Raw genomic sequence first — 23,219 nt, forward strand, 5'->3', positions numbered from 1 at the left:
TACTACCTCAGCTGTGTTGGGCAATGCAATGGGATATTTTTATGTACCGCCGGTGGGTTCCAGGGAGCCACCCATGCTGTGGGTGCACACGGAATTCCCATTGCGGAGTTGTTCCTGCCTGTGACTATATATAAAAAAACGCAGTCTGACTGGGGCATGCAGACACCTTGACAGAATGAATAGTGTGTGGCACATAGGTTCCCCATTGCTATGCCCACGTGTGCAGCTCCAGATGGAGGTCGCACAGGATTGGATTTCTCATTGCTTCTGTACAGCATTGTGGGCTATCGCCCCGCCCCTTTTAAAGAGGGTCGCTGCCTAGCCATGCCAACCCTCTGCAGTGTGTGCCTGCTTTTCCTGTGGCAGACGCACTTATAAATAGACATGAGGGTGGCGTGGCATGAGGGCAGCTCAAGGCTGGGCAGGGACAGTTTGGTGTGCGCTGTGGACACTTGGTCGTGGGGGGGGGGGATTTGGCAGCGGAGTGTCATGCAGGCAGTGATTGTGCTTTGTTGGAGGTAGTGTGGTGCTTAGCTAAGGTATGCATTGCTAATGAGGGCTTTTCAGATGTAAAAGTTGTTGGGGGGGGCCCACTCTTGCTGCTATTGTGGCTTAATAGTGGGACCTGGGAACTTGAGATGCAGCCCAACATGTAGCCCCTCGCCTGCCCTATCCGTTTCTGTGTTGTTCCCATCACTTTCTTGAATTGCCCAGATTTTCACAAATGGAAACCTTAGCGAGCATCGGCGATATACAAAAATGCTCGGGTCGCCCATTGACTTTAATGGGGTTCGTTACTCGAAACGAACCCTCGAGCATCGCGAAAATTTCGTCTCGAGTAACGAGCACCCGAGCATTTTGGTGCTCGCTCATCTCTAGTTATCATCAATATCAACAACTTTACCTGTTCCATACTACATTTTTTAAATCAATTCCATTCCAAAACCCAAAAGGAATTTCCTTGTTCTATGACTTATTAAACTCTAAAAATACCAAGTCTTTAACAGTAATGAAAAAATGGGAGAACAATCTTAAAACTGACTTATTCCTGGATCAATAGAATAATTTATTTAGGAAGCAATATCCAAGACATAAGATGGTATTTTACTCCAGCTAAACTCCATAACATATTCCCTTCCTCTTCAACTTATTGTTGGAGAAACTATGGGTTAGTTGATTCTTTTATCAATAATATGTTAGAAGTTAGAACGCAACCACATTTAACCACTCTGCAAGCTACCAACAACCATCATCAACATACTTACTAACTTAAATATATAATTATATCCAAGTCAAGCTTTATTATTTATCAACATGGACAAATGTCCTGAAACATATAGAACGGTCACTACTCATTTAATGATGTTCAAAAAAGTCATTGTAACTAGGTACTGGAAAAACAAACAATGTGCTACATATCAACAGAACAATATATATGGTTATCAATACTTGAAATGGGTTACTCATTTTTTTTCAGACATTTTGACATATAATTTGTATAGTCTCAGATTACAAGGCATATATGGTGACAGCTTTGGTTTTTATATATATATATATTTTTAAAATATTATTATGCAATTTTTTTAAAATGTATTTTGTAGCTATGTTTTTTAACATTCATGTCCCCCATGACATCATCTGATGGGATTAATGCCCAGGCCCATGCACAGTAATTTACGGCACTTGGTCCTTAATGGGAATTCCACATGTCTGGAATATATGGCGCAGAATATTAAGGCAGCAAAAATGGAGTCCTAAGCTCTCGCCCATGACATGAAGGTTGCGAGTTCAATCTCCGCATGGTTCAGGCAGTCAATTCAAGGTTGACTCAGCCTTTCGTCCTTCCAAGGTTGGTAAAATGAGTGCCCAGCTTGGTGGGGGGTAATAAATAAATTAACTAAAAGCCGTGCAAAATAGGTTGGCGCTATACAAAAAACAAGATTATTATTATTGGTCTAAACAAAACTCTTTCGAATAAAAGAAAAAGCTCACAATGAAATTAAACGTAGAAGAGAACATGCTTTGAATAAATGATGGTGCTTATGCAGATTTAGAAATATGTTAGAAAGGATTCTGAGACAACCAGAACTGTACTTAAACTATCCCAAAAAATAAGAAGCCATCAAAACATCATATGAACTCCAAAATTGTACCAATAGAAGCTAAAAGATGTATCGCAGCCCTCACACAACTTTATCAATGGAAAAAAATGTTATGGTGGTAAGAAGATGGCAGCAGAAAATTATTTCATTTTTTCCCCAAATATTTACTACTTTTTAACCCTTTCCAATCCAATTTGTATCCTGTTTTTTCTAGGGGGTCTTACTCTTTTTCTGCCGTTATACAACGGCGCTATATGCTGGCTAAAGCCAGTACTGCATGAGGTGACACGTTGGAAAGGCTCCGACAGCAGAGAGGCTGGCAATATACAGTAAGAGAACCCCGGCGGACGTCTTCCAACATCGGAGCTGTACAGAGTTAAATCATAATGTCTTCAGAGGTCAGACAGTGGATTGGAAAGGGTTAAAAGTAAATGCACAGAACGGGAAGATGTTCTATGGGGGTTTTTTGTGTGGCCGAAGATGCACAAGCAAAATATACACATGTGAATGAACCAATTGAAATCAATGGATTCTATTCATTGTGTATTGAGCACGCAAATTTTGCATGCACAAATACATTCGTGTGAAAGAGCCCTAAGCCTGCATACACATAGACATGTAAAAAGTTGCAACTGAAATTCTCGGGTTCACTTTCTCGCTCCTGTATCTTCTTCTCCCCCACTCTACCAATGAGGGATTTTCAATGGAAACAGCCAATCTGTAGCAAGCTGTTACCAGGCAGACTAGTTTAAGCCTGTAAAGAAGGGGGAAGACAGGGTTTCCGTAGGCGCACATAGCCAAGTATTTCAGGACTTATGCTTGTGTGACTATCCTGTAGGACCCTCTGGGCCCCTACAGTTCCCCCCTATTTAAAACACAGCCATCCTCAGCGTGAAGCAAGGTTTCCTAAAGAACTGGGCTGACTTTGCTGTGGGCTACAGGTTGTACTGTAAAAATGGACTGTATCTCAATGGGAAGGGTGCAGCTGTGCTTGAAGAGAAGATCCCTAGAAGGTTGGAATGTTTAAATTAGGGACTGGGAGGAGGGTAAAATAGGTAGTGACGTGGGATGAAATCATGAAAATGGGAGTGGAACAGTTGGAAGAATTAGTACAGTTAGAACTGGCAGACCATTTAATAGGGGCACACTTAAAATTAAAAACCCTCTTTACTGCATGGTGACTAATTATAGAAGTCTGACAAATAAAGTTAATGAACTTGAAGAACACCTGAGAAACAATATAGAAAACAAAGGGAATAACTGATACATGGTTGGATGAAAGCTGGACATGTAAAGTCTATACGAGTAGCAATACATGCTGGGAAAAGCAATAACAGAATCCTATTAGGGGCTTGTTCTAAACCACCAAATATAATGGAAGCAACTGAAAACCTATTACTAAGGCAAATAAATGAAGTGGCAAATCACAATGAGGTAATTATTATGGGTGACTTTATCAGGATATAAACTGGGAAACAAACTTGTGGATCTCAAAAATGCAACCAAAAATAATTACTTTACCCAACTTGTGCATGATCCAACTATAGGAACAGTTCTTTTGGACTTAATTTTAACCAAACAGACTTTTCCTCAGTCCTTTAGTGGCCATTTCAGATACTGTATTGCCTTATCATTCTGCACTTCCAAGCTACCATTCACCTAGACATCTGCCCATTGAAGAAGGGTAAATATTGTCTCTATCTTTAAAAAAGGGAAAATGGTGCACCCAGAAGATTATAGGCCTGTGAGCCTGACTTCTATAAAGAAAAATCTTTGAACAAATTATTAAACAGTATATATGCAATTACTTTGATCAGAATGGAGTAACTAACTAGAGCAAGCATGGGTTTAAAACAAACAAGTCATGCCAGACTAATATAATTGCCTTCTATGATATACTCACCGACTGGGTTGATAAAGAAAATGCAGTAGATATAGTTTTTCTTGACTTTAGTAAAGCATTTGACAAAGTATCTCTTACAATCCTTATTAAAAATATGATGAAATATGGGATTGACATGGTAACTATTAGATGGATTTATAACTGGAAGTGAAGAATGTCTCAAGTGGGGTACCACAAGACTCTGCTCTGGGTCCAGCGTCTTTTAAATTTTTTTTCATAAATGATCTAGATGGAGGGAATTGAGGGAGAACTGATCATATTTGCTGACGACACAAAGCTAGGAGCTATAGCCAAAACTGGCGAAGAGAGGATTCAAAAAGATCTGAACAAGCATGACTAACAGAATTGCATTTAACAAGGAGAAATGCAAGGTTCTACATCTGAGCAAGAAAAATGAAAAAAGCACATACAGAATGGAAGGAATTGAGTTAAGCAGCAGCACATGTGAAAAAGACTTGAGTACAAATAGATCACAGACTGAACATGAGTCAACAGTATGATGCAGTAGCAAAAAAGACAAACACAATTCTGGGATGTATCAAGAGAAGCATAGAGTCTAATTCACGTGAGGTAATTATCCCTCTCTACTCTTCCTTAGTCAGACCTAACCTGGAATACTGTGTCCACTTCTGGGCACTTCAATTTAAAAAAAGACAACGACAAACTGGAGTAAGTTCAGAGAAGAGTTATCAAGGTGGCAAACAGTCTGCAAGTCATGTCCTATGAGGAACGCTTAAAGGATCTGGGAATGTTTAGCTTTCAAAAAAGGCTGAGAGGAGACTTAATAGCTGTCTACAAATATCTGAAGGGCTGTCACAGTACGAAGGGATCAGCCCTATTCTCTTTTGCTCAAGGAAAGACTAAAAGCAATGGGATAAAACTGAAAGCGAGGAGACACAGATTAGATATTAGACAGTAAGGGGGATCAATGAGTGGAACAGATTGCCATGGAAAGTTGGGAATTCTCCTTCAATGGAAGGCTTCAAATAGAGGCTAGTTAGACAACTATCTGGAATGATTTAGTTAACCTGACAATTGCAAAAAATGGCCAAATTGAAATCAAAATCGACAAGGAGACAATAGAAGGCATGCAAGACTTCATCTTCCTTGGTTCAAAAATTGACCAGGCTGACAAATCTATGCCAGAGATAAAATGTAGGCTAGCATTGGGGCAAAGCGCGATGCTAAACACAGACAAAATCTGGAAAAGTAGGGATATCGGCAAAGCAACTAAATGCAGGGTTGTGCAAACCATCATTTTCCCTATAGCTATGTATGGATGTAATAGCTGAACTGTGAAAAAAGCTGATAGAAGGAGCAGTGATGCATTTTAGCTGTGGTGCTGGCAAAAGCTACTGTGTATACCCTAGAGAACAAGAGTAGCAAACAGAGTAGTTCTGAATTGTACAAGACACGATATATCACTGGAGGGCAATATGACCAGACTCAGACTCATGTATTTTGGCCATGTAGCGTGAGCAGAGTTACTAGAAAAATCTATAATGCTTGGACAGATCAGTGGCAAAAGAAAATCTGCCCGCCAAAGGACACGATGACAGATATGGTGAAAGCTGATATTGGCATGGAAATCACATAACTGAAAAAAAGCAGTACAAAACCGAAAAACATAGAGGAAGCTCGCCATTAGGGTCGCCGAGTGTCGTGAATGACTAAATGGCTAACTACAACAAAATGCATTGAGCAGGGGGTTGGACCAGATGACCCTGGAGGTTGCTTCTAACTCTACCATTCGATATTTCTGTGCTTCAGCGATTGTCTGCTCGGTGAGCAGTAAACTCCTTTCCATGTTGTCAATGGAGCTCAGTGATGCAAACTGTTCATTTAGATCCAGGACCTGGGCTTCAAAATGTGCAACATGCATACATCTGGTGCAGCAGTATGCACCCTTGAGCAGCTGTTCAAGGACTGCATACATGGTACAAAATTTACATTGCACAACGCTGTCGATCTTGAAGCTCATTTTAAATAATAAGTACAGCTGAAAATCAACATCATTTATTCAAGTGAAAATAAAAGAAATAAACAGTAGATAAATACAAGTAACTCCCTTCCAAAGTCCCTGAATGTAAAGTCACTTGATGGTATGTCACAGACGTAAGACACCTCATTCTTTAGATCACATCACACACTTGCATTTTAGGTTTGCTTATAAAGCTCTTAAAGGGGTTGTCCCGTGAAAGCAAGTGGGGTTATACACTTCTGTATGGCCATATTAATGCACTTTATAATGTACATCGTGCATTAATTATGAGCCATACAGAAGTTATTCACTTACCTGTTCCGTTGCTAGCGTCCTTCGTCTCCATGGTGCCGTCTAATTTCAGCGTCTAATCGCCCGATTAGACGCGCTTCCGCAGTCCGGTCTTCTCCCTGGTGAATGGGGCCGCTCGTGCCGGAGAGCTGGTCCTCGTAGCTCCGCCCCGTCACGTGTGCCGATTCCAGCCAATCAGGAGGCTGGAATCGGCAATGGACCGCACAGAGCCCACGGTGCACCATCGGAGAAGACCCGCGGTGCATCGTGGGTGAAGATCCCGGCGGCCATCTTGCTAAGGTAAGGAAGAAGTCGCCGCAGCGCGGGGATTCGGGTAAGTACTAAACGTTTTTTTTTTTTAACCCATGGATTGGGTTTGTCTCGCGCCGAACGGGGGGCCTATGGAAAAAAAAAAAAGCCGTTTCGGCGCGGGACACCCCCTTTAACTGCCATAACTCCTGCAAAATAAGCCTTGTTTAGAAGGGACACAACAAGGTTAACGGATACAATTTAACACAATTATCTGAGTGACCACAAGGAGGTTTGAGGATAAACTTGTTGAAACAATATTTGGCAGAGAAAGGGTGTATCTGCCCAGTAATTAAGAGACACCTTAGTGGGTATCTCTAAGTGAAACACTCCTGTGTCTAGGGTTCTCAGCCTGTTGAGCTGCAGAGCTCCTGGGACACCTGCTCTGTCTGAGAGAGATTGCTACCAAAGGAGCGTGACAGGGGTTGACGGCCCTTACCCTGCTGTGATACATTAAGATATTAGACCTGCTATTTAGGATTGCAGATACTGTTTAGTTAGTGGCTAGGGTGTTTATTTATGTGCTGGTTTCATGTGAAGTGCAAAGTGCTGTAAACTATTCCCGTGATGGAAAAATACTGACAAGTGCCAGACTTTAAATAAAGGTTCAGGTGTGAAGTAAGTTTCTGGTGTTTTGCCACTCATCTTATATGCAGAAGATGTAGTCCAGAGTATGACCAAGCCCCAAATTATCACAATATTTATCCACAAACCTTGTAGCTGACCAATATAGCAGTATTAAAGTTAGAAAAATCTATAATATCATGCCAATAAGAGGTAAAATACTACTTCATATAGATGCAGTTAAGAGATTTTTACCTTGAAGTTGTCTTCCTTTATACAAATCTTTTGTTTTGGCTGGATGGGCTCTTGCTCCATTATCACACTTTGGTTGTTCGTACCTAGAGCAGTAAATAATGATGTTCAGTTTTGCTCCAACATAATTATTGTATACCATGACAAATATATCCTTGTTCCACAAGAACAGTACACAGCTATTACTCCTGACTCCATACAGACATTTTGTTTGACAATTAAAATTTCTTTAATATAGGTCAACCAAGCAATCTATAAATGTACAATTAGAATATATATTACATCGTAAATCATACCTATCTTTTCAGATGAGTTTTCAGAATAATCTATGTGTGTGTACACAAGGAATTGCATTATTTCTGGCCATTTATTGAGTTGTAGCCTTTATTTTCCCTTTGCAGGGTGTACATCTGATGCTCAATACTCTCAGGACTGGTAGAAGGAGCCTGTCTGCTGTGTAGTGTGTGCTCTGTTCTATAGACTGTACACAGAGAACTGCAGATCCTGATGTCTAAATGTCTGTAACACATACACATATAAAATCATATTGTAGTACAGTGTACAGAAAGACTGAGAAGTGAATATGTGAGTTCTATAGCTAAAACACAGTAAAGGGGACTTACTATTAGCTTGAAAGCAGTGTATGTGCGAGACCCTCCTTCCCTTTGCCCTCTATACATTCACCCACCTCCCCCACCCCTGTTCTAATGTGTCCTGACAATTGAGAGCAAGCAATAGGCACCAAACTAGGAGGAAGGAAGAGAGCATTTTAGAGTCATTTTTTTAAGCAAAGCAGTGTCATTCAAAGGAAACCCCTCACCTCCCAACCGCACCATAAACAAAGTTATAAAAATTCACTGAAAAGCACCCAAAAATTGATGAATTTATTTATAGTGTTATTAAAATATACCTTTTATTGCAAATTTTCATTTAAAATAAAGTGTGACACACTACCTATAACCCAGCACACACCGGGGACTAGACAGACACAAAAAAAACAAACAAAGAAGCGAAAAAAGGGGACAGACAAGGAAACTAAAGGGATAAAGTGGTCCTTCACATAGAGGCAATATAAGTGTTTACTATCTTTGATTGGAGGATTGTATGCTAATCATCAGAACAGGGCCCCTAAAAGCATAGGCCACTGGAGGTCTCAAATTGGTGAATACCAACAAATGAGAATCACCAACCAGTGGCAACTTATGAGTAAAGAAAAAAACGTATGATCTCTTGACATAGTGTCTGAAACACACTTTATCCCTTTAGTTTCCTTGTCTGTCCCCTTTTTTCGTTTCTTTGTTTGTTTTTTTAGTGTCTGTCTAGTCCCCGGTGTGTGCTGCATTATAGGTAGTGTGTCACACTTTATTTTAAATGAAAATTTGTAATAAAAGTTATATTTTAATAACACTATAAATAAATGTATCAATTTTTGGGTGCTTTTCAGTGAATTTTGATTTCAAGTCTAAAGGACCCCTCTGTCTCTGTGATTTTTTGATAAACAAAGTTATGGTGCAGTTTGGAGAGGTGATGGGGAGTCGGGTGATGTATTTTTTATACTCAGCTGCTCTCCTGATCTTATGCTGTCATCCACTGAAGTCTGTGTATGAGCCGCATGAAAATGTGACACTTTTCAGATTTGTGTGGGTGCTCTCCCATATAACTATTTGGGGTGCCAGTTTGTCTTTTTAAAGTGGGGTCTCCAGAACTGGACAGAGTATTCCAGATGAGGTCTGGCTAAGGAAGGGTAGAGGGGGATAATTACCTCACATGATCTAGACTCTATGCTTCTCTTCCATCCCAGAATTGTGTTTGCCTGTTTTGCTACTGCATCACAGCGCTGACTCATGTTTAGGCCTCTTTCACAAGAGCATATATCGGCCATGGATTCCAATGCATCAGATCACATGGCTGTATTCCCGCAGCGTGAAAGCGTCCTGCTGGGCCAATGTAACCCCCAGCGCTTTCGCGACAGCCAGCAAAGGTTATCCTGGAACTATATTTCGGACCAGAATACATCGGCCGCTGCATGGGCTCCTATGGGAGCCAATGGCAGCGTCCGAAGAAGGGAGGTGGGAGGGAGTATAGCAGCGTGACTGCTAAACTCCCTCCCTCTTCTCTCCTCCTCTCTCCTCTCCTCCGGCTGTTTGCAATGGGAGGGGGCTGAACGGGGCAGAGCTAAGCTCTGCCCTACCCCTCCCATTGCTGGCTGTGGACAAGGGGCAGGTGCTTAGTTCCGCTCCCAGACCGCCCCCTCCCATTGCACACAGCTGGACAGGAGGAGAGAGGAGGTGAGCTGGCGAGGGGAAGGGAAAGGAGGCCTAACAGCATTGTTGGCTCGGCGTGTATGTGCCGGGGCCCATGCCATCTAAACGGGTGCACAAACATTAGATTTGTGCGCCCGTTCACGTTTTTACGGTGCTGGCGGGTGCACATAAAAACGCCCACGGCCGCGTGATAAGGCCCTTAGTCTGTGATCTATTAGTATACCCAAGTCTTTTCCACATGTGCTGCTACTTAACCCAATTCCCCCCATTCACTGTAATTACTGACAAAGGTGCTTCAATTAAGTACTGAGTACAAGGTCTAAATACTTAAGTCAATGCAAAATGTTAGTTTTTCTTTTTTTTTTTTTAATTGACAAATATTTCTAATATTCTGCTTTATCAATGTCATTGTGGGGTATTGAGTGCAATATGAGGGGGAAAAACTAGAATTTAAAGGAAAATTCTCTGGACAATGGATAGCCAGTGAAAGAATTGGCAGAAGGAAGAGACGAGAGTAACGCAGGAAGAGGTGGGTTAGTTGGACAGCTGAGTTGAGAATAGATTAGAGGAGTGTAAGGGCCCTTTTACATGGAACAATTGTCAGACACAGAAGTGCTCAACAGTTGTCTCACCAATAATTGCTCATTATTGTCTCATTGTCTCACCAAGAAGTGATCATCGCTCAATAAATGGAGGCATAGCAGGCCAGAAATCTCTTCCGGCCGCCTGCCTCCATTTACAGTAAACAGGCCGATTATCGTTTGTTTCCTTATCGCTCATCTGTCAGATCAAGCATAGAAATCAAATTATCATTCATCATTTAGTCGCTGCAAGCATTTATGCTGCGACCCAGCGAGAATCTGAATGATTTTAGTTATGTGAAAAAGATGAGACAAACCAGAGAAGGATGTTGCTGTAGTCTAGGCAGGTGTTGATAAGAGCATGCACTAGCATTTTTGTTGAATTGGGATTGAGGAAAGATTATATCCAAGAGATGTTTTTAAGTTGGAAGCAGCACCAGGTGCCTAGCGATTGTATGTATATAATGTCCCGCAGTGACCAAGGCACAAGGCCCATGCCGAGGAGCTGGTGGGGGTAGAAATGGAAGCATAGAATAGTAGAGATGGAAGGGACCTCCGGGGGCATCTGGTCCAACCCCCTGCTCATTGCAGGATTCACTAAATCATCCCAGACAGATATTTGTCCAGCCTTGTTTGAACAGTTCCATTAAAGGAAAACTCTCCACCTCCCATGGTAACCTGTTCCACTCACTGATCACCCTCACTGTCAGAAAGTTTTTTCTAATATCTAATTTGTGTCCCCTCCCTTTAAGTTTCATTCCATTGCTTCTAGTCTTCCCTTGTGCAAATGAGAATAGGGATGATCCCTCTGCACTGTGACAGCCCTTCAGATATTTGTAGACAGCTATTAAGTCTCCTCTCAGCCTTCTTTTATGCAAGCTAAATATGGCACTTGTCACAGTGGCTCTACCAGACTCCTTCTTGGAGGGACACATTTAACCTTGGCCAAGGTACTGCTAGGCCTCTTACAGGCAATGCTGGGACAACGGTTACCTGAATAGATGTGTAGTGGACTTGAGAAGTTGTCACTCATGACGCCAGGACGCCTTCACACCGTTGATTCTCCAGCGGTAGAAAATAATAGAGTCCACACACGGTTAATGTTGAAACTCATAGTAACATAGTATGTAAGGCTGAATGAAGACAATGTCCATTTAGTCCAGCCTGTCTATCCTCCTTTCTTGATCCAGAGGAAGGCAAAAAACCCCAAGGCCAGAAGCCAATTAGCCCTTTTGGGGAAAGAATTCCTCCCCGACTCCTTAATGGCAATCAGACTGTTCCCTGGATCAACCCCTAATAGTTCCTACCTGCCTGTATACCCGGATTGACAATTAACCTAAGATTTATATCCTATAATGTCCTTCTTCTCCAGAAAGACATCAAGTCCCCTTTTAAACTCCTCTATGGATTTTGCCATCACCACTTCCTCAGGCAGAGAGTTCCACAGTCTAACTGCTCTTACAGTAAAGAATCCCCTTCTATGTTGGTGATGAAACCTACTTTACTCTAATCGTAGCGGATGTCCTCTTGTTACCGTCGTGGTCCTGGGTGTAAACAGATCTTGGGAGAGATCCTTGTATTGTCCCCTCATGTACTTATACATGGTTATTTGGTCGCCTCTTAACCTTCTTTTTTCTAGAGTAAATAGTCCCAATTTGGATAGCCTCTCTGGGTATTCCAGTCCCGTCATTCCATGTATTAGTTTAGTTGCCCTTCTTTGAATCCCGTCAAGCACTGTGACATCTTTCCTAAGCACCGGTGACCAGAATTGTACGCAGTATTCCATGTGAGGCCTGACAAGTACCTTATATAATGGAAGGATAATGTTCTCATCCTTCGCCCCTATACCTCTTTTAATGCACCCCAAGACTTTATTTGCCTAAACTCCAGTTTAGTCTATTATCCACTAATACCCCCAGATCCTTTTCCATATTACTTTTCCCCAGTGGTACCCCATTAAGTGAATATTGGTGACATCCGTTTCTCCTGCCCATGTGCATAGTCTTACATTTTTCAACATTGAACTTCATTCGCTATTTTCCTGCCCAAGCCCCCAGCTTATCTAGGTCCGTTTGTAGCTGCACATTGTCCTCCGTTGCATTAATTATATTGTATAATTTTGTGTCATCTGCAAATATTGATATTTTGCTGTGCAGCCCCTCTATCAGGTCATTGATAAATATGTTGAACAGAGTGGGGCCTAATACTGAACCCTGTGGCACCCCGCTAGCGACTGTGGTCCAATCAGAGTACGAACCATTTATTACCACTAGAGATGAGCGAGCACCAAAATGCTCGGGTGCTCGTTACTCGGGACGAAATTATCGCGATGCTCGAGGGTTCGTTTTGAGTAACGAACCCCATTGAAGTCAATGGGCGACTCGAGCATTTTTGTATATCGCCGATGCTCGCTAAGGTTTCCATTTCTGAAAATCGGGGCAATTCAAGAAAGTGATGAGAACGACATAGGGCAGGCGAGGGGCTACATGTTGGGCTGCATCTCAAGTTCCCAGGTCCCACTATTAAGCCACAATAGCGGCAAGAGTGCCCCCCCCAACAACTTTTACTTCTGAAAAGCCCTCATTAGCAATGCATACCTTAGCTAAGCACCAGACTACCTCCAACAAAGCACAATCACTGCCTGCATGACACTCCGCTGCCACTTCTCCTGGGTTACATGCTGCCCAACCCCCCCCTGCACGACCCAGTGTCCACAGCGCACACCAAATTGTCCCTGCGCAGCCTTCAGCTGCCCTCATGCCACGCCACACTCATGTCTATTTATAAGTGCGTCTGCCATGAGGAGGAACCACAGGCACACACTGCAGAGGGTTGGCACGGCTAGGCAGCGACTCTCTTTAAAAGGGGTGGGGCGATAGCCCACAATGCTGTACAGAAGCAATGAGAAATATAATCCTGTGCCACCGCCATCAGGAGCTACACACGTGGGCATAGCAATGGGGAACCTATGTGCCACACACTATTCATTCTGTCAAGGTGTCTGCATGCCCCAGTCAGACCGCGGTTTTTTATAAATAGTCACAGGCAGGTACAACTCCGCAATGGGAATTCCGTGTGCACCCACAGCATGGGTGGCTCCCTGGAACCCACCGACTGTACATTAATGTATCCCATTGCAGTGCCCATCACAGCTGAGGTAACGCCCGATTAAATGCAGGTGGGCTTCGGCCCACACTGCATGCCCCAGTCAGACTGGGGTTCTTTAGAAGTGGACACATGTAGTTACAACTCCATGTGGACCGACAGCATGCGTGGGTGCCAGGAAACCACCGGCGGTACATAAATATATCCCATTGCATTGCCCATCACAGCTGAGGTAATGTCATGTTTAATGCAAGTGGGCTTCGGCCCACACTGCATGCCCCAGTCAGACTGGGGCTCTATAGAAGTGGACACATGTAGTTACAACTCCGTGTGGACCCACGGCATGGGTGGCTCCCTGGAACCCACCGGCGGTACATAAATATATCCCATTGCAGTGCCCAACACAGCTGATGTAACGTAATTGGATTACACTGTAGGCGAGGGCCCCAAAAAATTGGTGTACCAACAGTACCAATGTACCTCAGAAAAATTGCCCATGCCCAACCAAGAGGGCAGGTGAAACCCATTAATTGCTGTGGTTAATGTGGCTTAATTGGTAACTAGGCCTAGAGGCAGCCCAGTTAAAATAAAAATTGGTTCAAGTGCAAGTTTCAACGCTTTAATGAGCATTGAAACGCATAAAAATTGTTTAGAAAAATTATATGACTGAGCCTTGTGGGCCTAAGAAAAATTGCCCGTTCGGCGTGTTTATGTGAGGTTTCAGGAGGAGGAGGAATATTATACACAGATTGATGAAGCAAAAATTTCCCCGTTTTTGATGGTGATAGAGAACGATGCTTCCATCCGCGGGTGCAGCCTACGTATTGCTTAGGTATCGCTGCTGTCCGCTGGTGAAGAAGAGAAGTCTGGGGAAATCCAGGCTTTGTTCATCTTGATGAGTGTAAGCCTGTCGGCACTGTCGGTTGAGAGGCGGGTATGCTTATCCGTGATGATTCCCCCAGCCGCACTAAACACCCTCTCTGACAAGACGCTAGCCGCAGGACAAGCAAGCACCTCCAGGGCATACAGCGCAAGTTCAGGCCACGTGTCCAGCTTCGACACCCAGTAGTTGTAGGGGGCAGAGGCGTCACCGAGGACGGTCGTGCGATCGGCTACGTACTCCCTCACCATCCTTTTACAGTGCTCCCGCCAACTCAGCCTTGACTGGGGAGCCAGTCTTGCTGGGGAGCCAAAAAGCTGGCAATGGCCTTGGAGAATGTTCCCCTGCCTGCGCCGTACATGCTGCCTGATCTCTGCGCCTCCCCTGCTACCTGGCCCTCGGAACTGCGCCTTCTGCCACTAGCGCTGTCGGATGGGAAGTTTACCATCAGTTTGTCCACCAGCACCCTGTGGAATAGCATCATTCTGGAACCCCTTTCCTCTTTGGGAATGAGAGTGGAAAGGTTCTCCTTATACCGTGGGTCGAGCAGTGTGTACACCCAGTAATCCGTAGTGGCCAGAATGCGTGTAACGCGAGGGTCACGAGAAAGGCATCCTAACATGAAGTCAGCCATGTGTGCCAGGGTACCTGTACGCAACACATGGCTGTCCTCACTAGGAAGATCACTTTCAGGATCCTCCTCCTCCTCAGGCCATACACGCTGAAAGGATGACAGGCAAGCAGCATGTGTACCCTCAGCAGTGGGCCAAGCTGTCTCTTCCCCCTCCTCCTCCTCCTCCTCAACGAGCTGAGATATAGACAGGAGGGTGCTCTGACTATCCAGCGACATACTGTCTTCCCACGCCTCCGTTTCCGAGTGCAAAGCGTCTGCCTTTATGCTTTGCAGGGAACTTCTCAAGAGGCATAGCAGAGGAATGGTGACGCTAATGATTGCAGCATGTCCGCTCACCATCTGGGTAGACTCCTCAAAGTTTCCAAGGACCTGGCAGATGTCTGCCAACCAGGCCCACTCTTCTGTAAAGAATTGAGGAGGCTGACTCCCACTACGCCGCCCATGTTGGAGTTGGTATTCCACTATAGCTCTACGCTGCTCATAGAGCCTGGCCAACATGTGGAGCGTAGAGTTCCACCGTGTGGGCACGTCGCACAGCAGTCGGTGCACTGGCAGATTAAACCGATGTTGCAGGGTCCGCAGGGTGGCAGCGTCCGTCTTGGACTTGCGGAAATGTGCGCTGACCCGGCGCACCTTTCCGAGCAGGTATGACAAGTGTGGGTAGCTTTTCAGAAAGCGCTGAACCACCAAATTAAAGACATGGGCCAGGCATGGCACGTGCATGAGGCTGCCGAGCTGCAGAGCCGCCACCAGGTTACAGCCGTTGTCACACACGACCATGCCCGGTTGGAAGCTCAGCGGCGCAAGCCAGCGGTCGGTCTGCTCTGTCAGACCCCGCAGCAGTTCGTGGGCCGTGTGCCTCTTCTCTCCTAAGCTGAGTAGTTTCAGCACGGCCTGCTGACGCTTGCCCACCGCTGTGCTGCCACGCCGCGCGACACCGACTGCTGGCGACGTGCTGCTGCTGACACGTCTTGATTACGAGACAGAGGTTGCGTAGGAGGAGGAGGAGGGTGGTTTAGTGGAGGAAGCATACACCGCCGCAGATACCAGCACCGAGCTGGGGCCTGCAATTCTGGGGGTGGGTAGGACGTGAGCGGTCCCAGGCTCTGACTCTGTCCCAGCCTGCACTAAATTCACCCAATGTGCCGTCAGGGAGATATAGTGGCCCTGCCCGCCTGTGCTTGTCCACGTGTCCGTTGTTAAGTGGACCTTGGCAGTAACCGCGTTGGTGAGGGCGCGTACAATGTTGCGGGAGACGTGGTCGTGCAGGGCTGAGACGGCACATCGGGAAAAGTAGTGGCAACTGGGAACCGAGTAGTGCGGGGCCGCCGCCGCCATCATGCTTTTGAAAGCCTCCGTTTCCACAAGCCTATACGGCAGCATCTCCAGGCTGATCAATTTGGCAATGTGCACGTTTAACGCTTGAGCGTGCGGGTGCATGGCGGCGTACTTGCGCTTGCGCTCAAACAGTGGCGCTAGCGACGTCTGGACGCTGCGCTGAGAGACATTGCTGGATGGGGCCGAGGACAGCGGAGGTGAGGGTGTGGGTGCAGGCCAGGAGACGGTAGTGCCTGTGTCCTCAGAGGGGGGTTGGATCTCAGTGGCAGGTTGGGGCACAGGGGGAGAGGCAGTGGTGCAAACCGGAGGCGGTGAACGGCCTTCGTCCCACCTTGTGGGGTGCTTGGCCATCATATGCCTGCGCATGCTGGTGGTGGTGGCTCCCCAGCTGATCTTGGCGCGACAAAGGTTGCACACCACTGTTCGTCGGGCATCAGGCGTCTCTGTGAAAAACTGCCACACCATAGAGCACCTTGACCTCTGCAGGGTGGCATGGCACGAGGGGGCGCTTTGGGAAACAGTTGGTGGATTATTCGGTCTGGCCCTGCCTCTACCCCTGGCCACCGCACTGGCTTGGCCTGTGCCCACACCCTGACTTGGGCCTCCGCGTCCTCGCCCGCGTCCACGTCCTCTAGGTCTACCCCTCAGCATGCTGTATTACCAGTAGTGCAGAAACAGAACGCTGTAATTAAATGTGCCACTTATTGGCCTGTGGTTGGAGGCTGACTTCGCTTACGGAACGCACAGCAGAGCCAGGAAATAATTTTGCGCAAGCCTGCTGTAACACTTAGCTGGCTGTGTATGAATTAGGAGGACAACTACACCCAGCACAGACCCAGTACACCGAGAACAGTCACAGGCAGCCCAAATAGATTTTTTTTCCCAAATGTTTTTGGAAAGGCCCACTGCCTATATTCAATAAATATATGTCTTCTGTCCCTGCCTCACCACTACTGGCCCTTGAGTATGTAAAATAACTGCAGACTGTTGCACTGTGGACTGGAATACAGCGGTGATGTAACAGCCAACACAGAGCCAGGAAATAATTTTGCGCAAGCCTGCTGTAACACTTAGCTGGCTGCGTATGAATTAGGAGGACAACTACACCCAGCACAGACCCAGTACACTGAGGACAGTCACAGGCAGCCCAAATAGATTTTTTTTCCCAAATGTTTTTGGAAAGGCCCACTGCCTATATTCAATAAATATATGTCTTCTGTCCCTGCCTCACCACCACTACTGGCCCTGGAGTATGTAAAATAACTGCAGACTGTTGCACTGTGGACTGGAATACAGCAGTGATGTAACAGCCAACACAGAGCCAGGAAATAATTTTGCGCAAGTCTGCTGTAACACTTAGCTGGCTGCGTATGAATTAGGAGGACAACTACACCCAGCACAGACCCAGTACACTGAGGACAGTCACAGGCAGCCCAAATAGATTTTTTTTCCCAAATGTTTTTGTAAAGGCCCACTGTCTATATTCAATAAATATATGTCTTCTGTCCCTGCCTCACCACTACTGGCCCTGGAGTATGTAAAATAACTGCAGACTGTTGCACTGTGGACTGGAATACAGCGGTGATGTAACAGCCAACACAGAGCCAGGAAATAATTTTGCGCAAGCCTGCTGTAACACTTAGCTGGCTGCGTATGAATTAGGAGGACAACTACACCCAGCACAGACCCAGTACACTGAGGACAGTCACAGGCAGCCCGAATAGATTTTTTTCCCCAAATGTTTTTGGGAAGGCCCACTGCCTATATTCAATAAATATATGTCTTCTGTCCCTGCCTCACCACTACTGGCCCTGGAGTATGTAAAATAACTGCAGACTGTTGCACTGTGGACTGGAATACAGCGGTGATGTAACAGCCAACACAGAGCCAGGAAATAATTTTGCGCAAGCCTGCTGTAACACTTAGCTGGCTGCGTATGAATTAGGAGGACAACTACACCCAGCACAGACCCAGTACACTGAGGACAGTCACAGGCAGCCCAAATAGATTTTTTTTCCCAAATGTTTTTGGAAAGGCCCACTGCCTATATTCAATAAATATATGTCTTCTGTCCCTGCCTCACCACCACTACTGGCCCTGGAATATGTATAACTACTGCATGGCGCAATGCTCTGTACGGCCGATATACAAAAAAAAAAGTGCAACACTGCAAAAAGCAGCCTCCACACTACTGCACACGGTTAGATGTGGCCCTAAGAAGGACCGTTGGGGTTCTTGAAGCCTAAAATACTTCTAACACTCTCCCTATAGCAGCTCCGGCACCAACAGCACTTTCCCTCCTCTATGTCAGAATAAATCTGTGGCGAGCCGCGGGAGGGGCCGATTTTTATACTCGGGTGACACCTGATCTTGCCAGCCACTCACTGCAGGGGAGTGGTATAGGGCTTGAACGTCGCAGGGGGAAGTTGTAATGCCTTCCCTGTCTTTCTATTGGCCAGAAAAGCGCGCTAACGTCTCAGAGATGAAAGTGAAAGTAACTCGAACATTGCGTGGTACTTGTCACGAGTAACGAGCATCTCGAACACGCTAATACTCGAACGAGTATCAAGCTCAGACGAGTACGTTCGCTCCTCTCTAATTACCACCCTCTGCTTTCTATCATTGAGCCATTTTTTTACCCACTTACGCACGTTTTCGCCCAGTCCGAGCTGCCTCATTTTGTATATTAGCCTATTATGTGGCACGGTGGCACGGTGTCAATCACTGGGAACGGACAGTAACTGGAAAACTTTACTTCTGCTTGTGGAACACAGCTGTACATGCCAGTGCAGGAAAGACAGTTTAAAAGACGGTCAGGGAGGAGGACACGGGATAAAACCGGGCCTACAGTTGCTCTCTGTAGGACTCTGCTCCTTGACACACACACTCTGGGATGCAGGGTAACACCACAGGGGGACACAAGATTCCGAAGACGCTCACTTGAGAATTAATTGCTGCACGGCGGACTTCTTCTCTTCTCTCACTTCTTAAAGGCGGTTCCTGGAATTGGGTATGTCAGGATACCTCTCCTCAGCTTCCATCCCTTCACCACATGAGGGTTGAAGGTACCTCCATGTGGCCGGCACTCTCACTCTTCTCTCAACCGTTGAAGCAGATGTAGCATGATAGAAAACAACCCACAGATATCCCTCACTCATATTTATATCATTCAACACCACGTGACTAGACAAACTTGTTACATTTTCCAGACATATCCCACCCACTTGCAGAAATTAAGCTCTTACATGCTGCAACTGTGCAATACACATAACTGAAAACAAGACACTTTGCACAGTGCATTCACACAAAAGACATGACATGTATGACAATTATGGAGGGGCCAGATATACATGTTTCGGACCACTACATGTACAGCTTGGAGGATGTGTCAGAATCAAACATTACACCAGGACAGTGGACTTGTGGAACAGGAGATCATGTAATTGATTGCAATTGATACGTTTGGTGGGGGTGTTGAATGAAGAGGGAAAGTGTTCAGTTTTCTCCATATTGAAAAGAAAGCGAAGAAGGAGGATATGTCTGATAGACACTTTGGGACTGTGAATAGTAGAGAGGTAACATCTTGGCCTGTGAGGTGAATTTGACTGCCATCAGCATGAGGGTGGTACTGAAAGCTATTGGGTTATTTGAGGTGTCCTACACCAATGGTGTAGATGGAGAAGAGTAGTAGGGGGCCTAGGACTGAAACTTGGGGGACATTAACAAAAAAAGGGTGAGGTGAGGATGTGGTGAATAAGTGGGAGACACTAAATGTTCTGTCAGTAAGGTGTGAGGAGATCCAGGAGAGGGCCAAATCTACGATACTAAGGTAGGAGAGTGATTATAACAGGAGAAAGTGATCAAGTGTGTCTAAAGCAGAGGACAAGTCTAGAAGGAGGGTCAGAAAGTAATTTTTAGAAGCTTTTGTAGTTGACAGATCCTTGGTGACTTTGGTTAAAGCGATTTCAGTACAGTGGTGAAGTCAAAAGCCAGAATGCAGCTGGTTAAATAGTAAGTTGGATGAGAGGTGGGAGGACAGTTCAAGGTGTTCTTGCTGTTTCAGGAGCTTCAACACAAATAGGAGTAATGCTGCAGCAGCTGGGCAGAGAGGCCAAACTGAGGGATGGCATCTTAAGGATGGGAGTGATAGGTATATGTATAAACGATGAAGGGAAGACACCAGTGGTCAGTGAAAGCTTGAAAAGATTGGTTAGGATTGGGATGAGCATAGTGGTAAGGTTGGGGATAGGATGATATGGGATTGGGTCATGTGCACAGGTGGTGAGATGCAATATGGAGAGTAGGGTGGAAAGTCCTCAGCTGAGATGGCAGATGTGAGAAGGGGCAAAAGTGGTGGGAGAAAAGAGATTGATGTATTAAATAGTTTATCTAGAGTTATGGGAGAGGGAGGATGTAAGAGTAGTGAAGTACTGCTGCTTGGCAGAAGTGAGTACAGATGTAAAGTTAAAGACTAGAGATGAGCGAACGTACTCGGTAAGGCCGATTTCCCAATCGAGCACCGCGATTTTCGAGTACTTCACTACTCGGGGGCGCTGTGGGGCGGGACGTGGCACGGTGGAGCGGGGGGTAGCAGCGCGGAACAGGTGGGAGCTCTCTCTCCCTCTCCCCCCCACTCCCCTCTGCAACCGAACGCTCACCCACAGCGCCCCCGAGTACTTTTCACCCGAGTAGTGAAGTACTCGAAAATCGCGGTGCTCGATTGCGAAATCGGCCTTACCGAGTACGTTTGCTCATCTCTATTAAAGACTGCTTTTTTGTATGTTGTGAAGTCTTTCTTGGAGTCGCTTTCAATCTCTCTCTGCAACCCTGGCAGCTTGCCTCAGTTTTTTTTTTCTTCAGGTAAGTGTGCAAGGGTTGCCTATTCATCTATTGGATTCTTTCATAGATGAGAGGGATGATGGACTTGAAAGCTGAAGTAATTGTGGTATCATAGAAAGTATTGGCTGTGTTTATGTGAAGTAACGGTAGAGAGAGGTAGGAAATAGTTAGTGTTCAGTTATAACTGCATTTAAAGTTCCTACATGAGTATGCTAGCTCCTGAACTGCAGGGTAAGGATAGTTTGAGGAAAAAAGGGAGGAGAATTTTAACTTCTTAGTGACAAAGTCGTCCATGATAATGGTTGGAATGTCAGTAGATAGGAAGTATAAAATCTAGGTAGTGAAGTGATCAATAAAGGTGGTGGCAGGATCGATCTGGTGGTCAGTAGATGATGGCATCTTTATGAGAGATTCAGTGAAAAAGCCATTATTTCTAGCAGAGAGAAATCTTTGTCTTAGATTATTTTTTCTTTCTAATGTCACAAGAATGTTATTTAAAGAACAACCTTGCCTATTTGCAAATAGGGGAACATTCCAAATTTAAGATCTTGTTGTAGTATACTTCACTATCTGCAAATAGAATTCTTAATTACTCAAGTACGATTATGCCTCTACTTTCCTTCTATTACGTACACTCGGTCCACATCTGTTATCCCTCAAAATTCCAAGTGGCCATGCAACTATTTGAAAGGAGAAGGCCAACTCCTCCACCATGTTTGTTGCCAGAGCAGGAAGTGTGGGTAAATTGAGGGGCTTCATAGGAGAGTACTGTAAGGGAGGCCATGTCAAAGGGGCTCAGCCATGTTCCTCTTATGTCCATGAAGGATAGTTTACGAGTCATGAATGTGGGGGAGTTTATTGCACAGTTCCAGAGAGGGAATGGGGGGCAGGAGTTAAATAAATTTGTTTGAGCTTGGAGGGGTTACAGGAATTTTCAGTTGTGGGGTGGTGATAGGAGAAGAATATGCTAGTGGGAATTTGCTGTGGGGGCCCTGGGTTGGGAGATATTTCACTAGTAGTGAGCAGAAGAAAAGTAGGTTTGAAGTTGTTGTGCGTGTTTGGAGAGGAGGTTTTTAGTGTATAGAAAGATGTCTGCATTGAAGTCAATTGACTGGGTAAAAGGGATGTGGATAGTGGAGTAGCTTCAGTGCTAAGTAAGCAATAGTAATGGCAAACATAATGTTTTATTAGTTTTGTAAAAAGATTTTTAGGAGACAGTAGAAGATGTGTTTGAGGATTAAAGTCCATTTACATGGCCTGTTTGTGAGACTGACTATTGAGCCATGACACAGAAACAGTTAATAAGGGAGATGGAATAAATCCTCCACAGTGCCACCTATTGAAAGGCAGCATTCCTTCGAGTCAAAGTGGGACTTGACTCGAAGGAATGCTGCCTTTCAATAGGTGGCACTGTGGAGGATTTATTCCATCTCCCTTATTTGCATATTACCCAGAGGAGCGTGCGTGGCCATTTGAGTCTCCTCATTTAGTTTATAGTATATAGTTGCTCTCCCTAAGGAGAAAAGAGCGTTTCTGACCACAGAAACAGTTATCACCCAGCAAACAAGCAAACACTTATTTGCTGACTGATCAGTAGCTTTCAGTAAACAAACTGTTCAATGATCAGCTGTACATCTTCCAGTGTCAATGGTGAGATGTACAGCCAGGCTATGTGGATGAATGATTGTAACTACAATTGTTCGTCACCAATAAGCCAATTCTCTGCCAGTGCTAGAAAAAAAATTAAGCAAGCGCCAATCAACAGGCTTGTGTTCCTTACATTGGGCCAAGAATTTAGCTGGTGAAAAAGGACCTTTAGTTATTACATTTATAGTAATTAATTTCTGGATCAATTCTAGATTAATAGGGAGGGTAGAAAAGTATGTGCTAATCGGGTTAAAATAAACAAATTCTGCATATAAAAATATATCTATTTTTATTTATTTATTCTTGAATTATAAATGTGTACTGGAAAACAGAAATATCGTATGGGGATCTGGGCCAGCTGCTACTTGTGCTGCTTAGATCTTCGGCAAACTACTGTAGGACAGTGAGAGTGCAAACCAAGTAGCAAGTACAATTTGCCAAGTAGCATTGAAATGATTAACAATTGATACATGAAATAATTCAACTACTCAGTTATAAAATCAAAACAGGCACACAGTTTTCACAGCTT

The 23,219-nt window shown here is 44.9% G+C and overlaps 1 protein-coding gene across 1 annotated transcript in view; it reads right to left on the minus strand.

Annotated features, from left to right (window-relative positions):
* SMOC2 (SPARC related modular calcium binding 2) overlaps positions 1-23,219 on the minus strand; it is a 441,990-nt gene that overhangs the window by 88,039 nt on the left and 330,732 nt on the right. Inside the window, exon 9 of the mRNA XM_066595994.1 lies at positions 7,406-7,488. Coding sequence (XP_066452091.1) covers positions 7,406-7,488 — 83 coding nt within the window. The remainder of the gene's footprint in view (positions 1-7,405; positions 7,489-23,219) is intronic.

Source organism: Eleutherodactylus coqui, chromosome 3 (assembly GCF_035609145.1).
Source record: "Eleutherodactylus coqui strain aEleCoq1 chromosome 3, aEleCoq1.hap1, whole genome shotgun sequence".
Taxonomy (NCBI): Eukaryota; Metazoa; Chordata; class Amphibia; order Anura; family Eleutherodactylidae; genus Eleutherodactylus; species Eleutherodactylus coqui.